Genomic DNA, 7,306 nt, shown 5'->3' on the forward strand with positions numbered 1-7,306 from the left:
TTGGTATTCCTGATTTTTTTTCACACTTCATCGAGCTACCACCATTACTATACATAACCATTACTATTGTGAAGACTAATGGTTTTCTCCCCTCCCTTCCTGTTTCCACCCCCCTCCCCAGGGAGAACCTTGTCCATCTTCACCACGTGTGTTCCCGTATCACACCCAGGCATCGACAGCTCCAATTGTAACCCACTCATTACAATTAACTAATTAAGTCCAGCAGGAGCTCGATCCAATCGATAACATTTGTGTAATTGATTTTGGGTTCGATACGACACAGTTGGCTCCGCCTATCTGATTTCTAAGACAAAATTTCTGGTTGATGATAAAGCAAACACAACAACAAACTGTTCTCAGACGGTCTTTCATTCGAAGCCAACAAAGTACTCGTATAGATGACTGTAAAGGCTATCTTCTATATACACACATAAGTATGCCACTGTATATTTGTAGTTTGCATAAGGTTTTCAACATGAGATAGTATGTTCTTATCTTCATTTAGCCAATTACAACGTAATTAATCAAATTTATCCGGAACTCAGACAGGCGATTGTCAGTGCATATTTCTCCCAGAAGAGATCCTCTTTGTTTATCTTAACTAAGACCACACCTTAAGAATTTTCTACAAAGAGAGAACGTGTAATTATTCAAATTCGTAATGAGTCCATTTAAATCGATACTGCAGTATGTGCTATCAGTTAAGTAAATGTACGTCATGTGAAGGCACATCAATAGTTTTGTTGGCTCTTTTCCGTTTTAAATTAATCTGACACAATACCATTTCTTGCTCGGCTTTTCATTCAGCCTTGCAAATCTATGTAAAAATTTAGAAGTTGTTGGGAATAATGCCAGATATCTGTTATTTCGTTTGTCAATTCTTCAACAGTGTTCGTACCCTAACCACAAAGTTTTGTACGAATGCAACGTCACTATCTCAAAGCATCTAACGTTACATCTTTTGTTTGGCTCGGTCAGCATCGTATATTCCAGAACAAGCACTGTTGGCCACAACGAATATATACGAATAAGGTTATAGAACAAACTGTCGAACGACATTCAAGATCAAAACAAAACACAATTTTTGGAGACATAACGATGCCTTATAGGCTTGTAGCTTTATGGCCGATCGGTATGGCGACAGAAATTGAACACAATATCGTCTGCAGTATCTGTTTGGAAACTTTCCACAGCCCAGTGATTTTGCCGTGCAGCCATTCTTTTTGTAAGAAGTGCATTTCGGACTGGATGGACATGACTGTACACAAACAACGCGCGGAGATTTTCACTTGTCCGGAATGCCGAATGCCGCTCAACTTGTCGCGGGGAGGAGCGGGGGCCCTCCCGTCCAACTACGCACTCTCTAGCCTGGTGGACGAGCACAGAAAGTCAGGAAATGGCGGGAATTTCAGCACAGACGGGAACGCTAGATTATGTCAGGGTGTGGGGACTCAAGGGGTACAAATGGCCGGTAGGTGTAGGGAGCATGGCAAGAGTCTCCTGATGTATTGTATGGTCTGTGAGGAGGAATGCTGTTTGCAGTGTATGAAAGAGCCTGGAGGTAGACATCCGGCCAGCTCACCGCAACACAACGTCAAGAATAAGTATGTGGCGACGTCCTTGAGAAAGGTACGTCATCGTGCATAGATAGTGGCGTACGCGTATTTTATGAACATCAGTAATACATTCTTTTAACCAGGACGGTCTTTCTGCGACCTAAAGTTTTGACACGGAGCGCTCAACGAATTGTGTAAAAACACAACGGTCAAACATATCCGTTTTAGGTCGCTGTGAGAGCGCATCGCGATCGTCGTCTAGTGGAAAGGAGGCCTTGATTACGAATATGTGTGTCCTAAGCATTGATTGGACAGCGCAACACATACTTAAAGCTCAGACATCATTTACACAGATAAAGTTTGTGACTTTTTTTAGGTGAGTTTGATGGACATCTCAATGGGCAGCAGGAAAACGCATATGAAAATCTTGGACATGGAGACTGCGTTGTCCGTAAGTACTGTCCATCATCTTTCGTTACCATGTCAACTTTCAATGAAAAAAAACATCGACTCTTGAATTATAGACTTAGGATTGCCAATATAGCTACCGTTTAAGCTGTTGACGAAATTATCTTATTTTGTTCATAGAGCAATGCTGGAAAAGCTATAAACGAAATCAAATCGCAGATGAAAGACATTAAACTAGCATTGGACATGAAGGCGGAACAAATTGTGGAGGCAATACAGTCTGAGACAGCAGAGAAACAAGAGCGGATAGAGGCCATTAAAAGAGGTTTGAACACCATCCAAGACGATTCGAGATTTCTGCTGGGGGAGGGGGGCAACTCGGAGAAATTCCTAAAGGTAAATAGATACATTTTGTATTATTCTGTTGTTCAAACCCTGCAATGTCATTTTCACCTATGTCGGTCTACTTGTACTATCTGCTTTCGTAACTATCAGAAATAGAAATACATTGCTGGATTGCTACCGTCTAACGTTAGTCAAGATGCAATTAACAGCAATATCCTGTAAAACACTGATGCATTTATTCTCAACATCAACAGGAGGCGCATGCTGTCCAAGTTAGGTAAGCATCCGATAGGTAAAGGAAAATGCTTCGGTAACGTCGAAGATGACATTTGTCTATGCTATTGAACAGGTTTTCATACCATTGAGAGCGGTGCCTGGCATTTTCTTCTGACGAAACTTGAAGCACATGCTTTGTTATGATTGCGTTAGCAATGAGAATGTCGTGACATTGCCTTTTTCTTGCTCATTAGAGCGCCAATGAGAATTTCAGGCAGACAATAGTAAAACAAAACAGAAATGATGGCAGGCACATTATAGACTTGTGTGTTTTTCTTCACAAACATTTAGGGCGGCAGCAATCTGCGCAAATCCAGACTGGAACGACCAGAGTTTGGTTAGTGTGCAACAGATTCCCACAGAGCGACAACTACAGGCGGTAAAACGCGCCATTGACGACATTTTCTGTCAGAAAACCTCAAACAAGCTTCAAGTTCACGGCGATGGATGGTCAAGTTTCGATCAAGCCAGATCTGAGTTCACATCAAGTAGTGTCCATGATGCTGGAGCGATGCCGCTACCATCTCAAGGCTTTGGCGGTAGTAAAACACAACAAAACAAGATAGCATCTGTTGCTTGTGAGGTAAAAAATTGCAAGGTATTTTTTTTTGTAAATCTGAACATGTAAAAGTAAGGTAATGGACTAACAGGTCAATGTTTGAAAATTTCTTTGCGTCGTCAATAATTTTCAAAAAGAAATAATATTTATTCATACTCAACCCAACAGGGAACGATTCGGATACTGACAAGACAACCAGAATCGACAGTTTCATGTTCAGAGAATCCACATCTGGAAGCCGGTTTACAGCTTTTCCCGAGTCTATCTGTTTCTGGTGCGTCATCACTTTCGACGATTGCCGAGGATATTCCGATCTCAGACGATGGTACGCCGAAAATGACCGAGTCGTTGCCCAACGTGCCATCGAATGTACACGAGAATCCTGGGCATACAAACGATAGAAGAGGACCCGAAGACACGCAAGCAAATGTATTTTCAAAGCTGACAGAGGACAACCAGAGGGAAGAGGGAATAATGTTTCAGCAAAGTGCTAAGTTATTTCTGTGGGATTCGGACTGCACGGACTGGAAAGAGCAGGGAGTTGGCGATCTGAAAGTGTGTACATACACTAGTAAGGTTATAACGTTACATATACATGTACTCACGTAGTCTAGTAGTGCCTATGATCAGCCTATCACAGAATAATGCTGTTTCGTGTAAGAACATCCACTTTGTTAACACAAGCTTCCTACTACCTAACCCTGTAACTAAATACAACTTTGGTGCAAAACTTTAGCAGGTAGATGTTAAGGTATCAAATTGTTAAAGTATCAAAATGTTACATAATGGTTACACATTACTTAAATGCATTATGTATTTTGAATGGAAACTAAAACCAAAGATTGGTTTATAACTTTGTAAACCTGCTGCAATTTTTCCATTATTGTAAACCTTTGTACATCTTTGTAAAGCCATTATTTTCTCACTAAAGGTAGTATCTCACTGCACTTGGGGTACCTGTGCGGCACTGCGGGGTTCATTTACTGAGGCACTGTTGTGTTATTTTCGCCGATACTTTATAATTCATATATTGCGTAATACGTAAAAGTATGACTAAGAAGACAACAAAGTACACAAAACGTAAGAAAATACGCTCTTCATCTCTGAAATTCGTTGAGTAATCTTTCGAACCCCGCAGCGCCGCACCGGTGCCCCAAGTGCAGTGAGATACCACCTTAACCCGCTGACCCCCCTTGTTCGCAGATTCTGCGCCATAACGTGACGGGTAAGGCGCGCGTGCTGATGTGGAGTGACGGGACGTACAGCGTGCAGGCGAACCACTACATCACGGCGGACATGACGCTGGTGGCCGACAGGATCGGCGGGGAGGACGCGCTGGTCTGGTCGGGCATCGACGCGGCCGACGGATCACGGAAGGTGTCGTCTGCGGAAGCATTCTATCTGTTTGAACGTTACTGAACTCAGTCATTGCTTTTTTTCTCTAAAAATGGAGGTATCATTTTTGCTGTGTCTGTCTGTGTGTGTTTGATAGTCTGTTTGTGTGTGCGTGTCTACGTTTCAGGTTATTTGTGGTCAGCATAACTTCAGAACCTTTAAATGGATCGCGATAATATTCTTTCATGTGCGTAGTTGTTGTGAAGACAGAGGTCGAAGTCAATGTCATGGACATGATGTCATCTTGTTGCCTGTAACTATAACATGTTGCTGTTTTCACATGTGAATGACCATACGGAAGGCGCTGTACCTTTGTTGTGACAGTATTTTACGCAACCTAATGTAGGGTGCTGTACCTACATAAAGTGTGTCATTGCAACTTCTTTGTCGTTATCGCCGTGTTCTCTAGGAGGCGTTCTTCGCAGCGACTTTTTCTCAGCCCGACGCTGCCACTGTTTACAAGAAAGTGTTCGAGAGATGTGTGGCGAGAGAGATGGTGCAGGAACGGACGGCATCGACCAGCAGTACGCTATGACAATCATCTGGCGGATACAGCGGATTTGAATATGATAGGAGTATTACTAGTACGAGGGGCGGTCAATAAGTAATGCCCCTGTATCCACTTCCAGTCGTCTGATCTAGATGAAATTTGTATGTGTAATGATTCATATCTTTATAGATTATGTTGCAAAAAACAGCTCTGAACAAATTGTGGTTTCTGATTTACTGGTGTTTGAACTGAGTCAGGTGCGAAATGGACCAGGTGTGACCGCAGTGATCCGGTTTTTGTATTTGAAAGGACGCACACCAAAGAAGACTTTTGATGAAATGAAAGAAACTTATGGTGATGATGCCCCATCATATGACCTTGTAAAACAATGGCATCCTGAATTCAAACATGGCCGGTGGAAACAGCTCCCAGACCTGGCCGTCCCTCTTCTGCCATTGATGAGGCATCTGTTGGAGGACCAACCTGGGGTGTCCTACAAAAACGGTGTCCAGAGCTGCATCAAACGATGGGAGAAATGCATAACTCTGGGTGGTTCCTATGAAGAGAAAGACTAATAACTGTGCCAAGTTTCATTAATCTCCTGCTATGGAAAATGGGTCAAGGGCATTACTTATTGACCGCCCCTAGTAAAGTTGTACAGACTGTTTCATCAACACTGACATCCAATGGCCCATCTCCACTTACTATCTGCTAGCAATGTCAGTAACGGGAGTCCCACAGTTGTATTGTATGTTCGACAACAAAATTTGTATTTTTGTCAAAAAAGGAAATTTCCTAAGTTGATGCATTAAACGGAAATGTTACACATTTTGCAAGGCTGTTCTTGTTCATTCAATCATAAGACACAATAAAAGTCAGACTCAGAGGCCGATATATGAATCTATTCCCAAAAGATGCTAGATGGGGTGGGGTATGGTGTTCATATTCACCATTTTCAAAACATATTGGCCAGGTTTCGTACCGGAAAGGTTTTTCTACCAGGAAAGGAATATATGCTGGGGAGGTTGTAGTCTATCCTCGCGTCTGATATAGCCATGTCCGTCACCTGCCTCCTACTGCTGCATTGCATGTTATTTCTCTATAACAATCTGTGTTTTATATAGGTTGGGGCCAGCTGACTCACCTCACCTGTTTCTCAACCTGCGCTTTAATTTGGATTACTTAATTTGAATACTAGCCGTCAGTGTGCTTAAAAAAGAATTTCTAGAGTTAATTGCGGGTACGTTGCCCCACGTCAAATGTGACTCGATGTTTCATATGAAATCCAAACCTAAGGGTTCCAAATACCTGCACAGCTCCAATTTCACCCGTAACAACCTACATATGCAAGTGGTATTTCAAGCCATCCTGCTTACTAATCCAGGTGCTATAGCCATCACATTAGCACAACGAAACTGCACAAAAAAAGACACGATTGCTTTGCTTTTCGCCATCACCTTTTATCACCATTTCTCCAACAATAAATCAAATAGCCAGAGAGAAAACTGTTCCCATAATATTTCAGATTTCACATTGCATAGTCTTATCGGGTATATCGATGACAAAAAACATCTAATTATAAACTATGATAGTAAGTTGCATCAGAAATCTTTAAGCTATTCATGTACACTATCTAGTCGCTTTAGCGCACATGAATGTTTTTGTTACAAGTGCCTTATGAACAGAAGGAGGTCGTAAGAATGCGAGACTTAAATCAGAAATTTAACATATGGACCGTAAGTATATGGTCCCTTCTTAGTATATATTAATACATTTGTATGATAGACCTACACATTTCCAGCTCTCTTTCTAAATAGCCATTAATCTATCCTACGATAAACTAAGCACTACCAAAGCAAGACGAAACATATGACACGAATTTCCAAAGTGTGTGCTTAAAATGACCGAAAAAGAAAGCTAAATGCCAAGGCCTCATATTGGGCATTGCTATTGCATCAGAATACAAAACTGACTAATACTAAGGATAACATAAAACTTAATGTTGAAGTAAAACTGCCACTAGTGCTAAATAACCACACCGTGAGTCTAACCTGGGCTAAGGAATTATCATAATTAAAGAATTGAGCATTGTGTCATTAGGGGTGGGTAAAGGTACGATTTAAAAATACAAAACCGTTTTTTCTTGTTGGACTGGTCCAAAAAACGGACCTAAAATCAGTGAATCGGATTTTCGACCGAGTAGAAAAGGAACAGATTATATTGGCAGGAGTTTACACGTTATGGCGCTTACTGGTACTTTCTGTACCGTTACCCACC

General features: G+C 41.6%; 1 protein-coding gene across 2 annotated transcripts; it reads left to right on the top strand.

The window, feature by feature from the left end:
- Positions 1–1,006: 1,006 nt before the first annotated feature.
- Positions 1,007–5,092, top strand: LOC118418894 (E3 ubiquitin-protein ligase TRIM22-like). 2 transcript variants are annotated; one of them, XM_035825011.1, is made up of 8 exons: positions 1,009–1,629; positions 1,933–2,007; positions 2,145–2,360; positions 2,564–2,586; positions 2,877–3,168; positions 3,313–3,699; positions 4,348–4,521; positions 4,949–5,092. In XM_035825011.1, exons 1-8 carry the CDS (start codon positions 1,099–1,101, stop codon positions 5,072–5,074), a joined length of 1,824 nt encoding a protein of 607 aa, XP_035680904.1. In that variant the 5' UTR covers positions 1,009–1,098; the 3' UTR covers positions 5,075–5,092. The 2 variants fall into 2 exon arrangements, with proteins under 2 accessions (XP_035680905.1, XP_035680904.1); XM_035825012.1 differs by lacking the exon at positions 4,949–5,092 and having other exon boundaries at positions 1,007–1,629; positions 3,313–3,715; positions 4,348–4,505.
- Positions 5,093–7,306: the final 2,214 nt, after the last annotated feature.

The sequence above is a fragment of the Branchiostoma floridae genome, chromosome 7, assembly GCF_000003815.2.
Source record: "Branchiostoma floridae strain S238N-H82 chromosome 7, Bfl_VNyyK, whole genome shotgun sequence".
Lineage (NCBI taxonomy): Eukaryota > Metazoa > Chordata > Leptocardii > Amphioxiformes > Branchiostomatidae > Branchiostoma > Branchiostoma floridae.

Bases quoted from the DNA above. Each gene is read 5' to 3' on its own strand.
- LOC118418894 (XM_035825011.1), top strand. From the start codon at position 1,099: ATGCCTTATAGGCTTGTAGCTTTATGGCCGATCGGTATGGCGACAGAA. The intron at 3,169-3,312 runs GTAAAAAATTGC...TCAACCCAACAG, and splicing joins TAGCATCTGTTGCTTGTGAG to GGAACGATTCGGATACTGAC. The intron at 3,700-4,347 runs GTGTGTACATAC...CCTTGTTCGCAG, and splicing joins AGGGAGTTGGCGATCTGAAA to ATTCTGCGCCATAACGTGAC.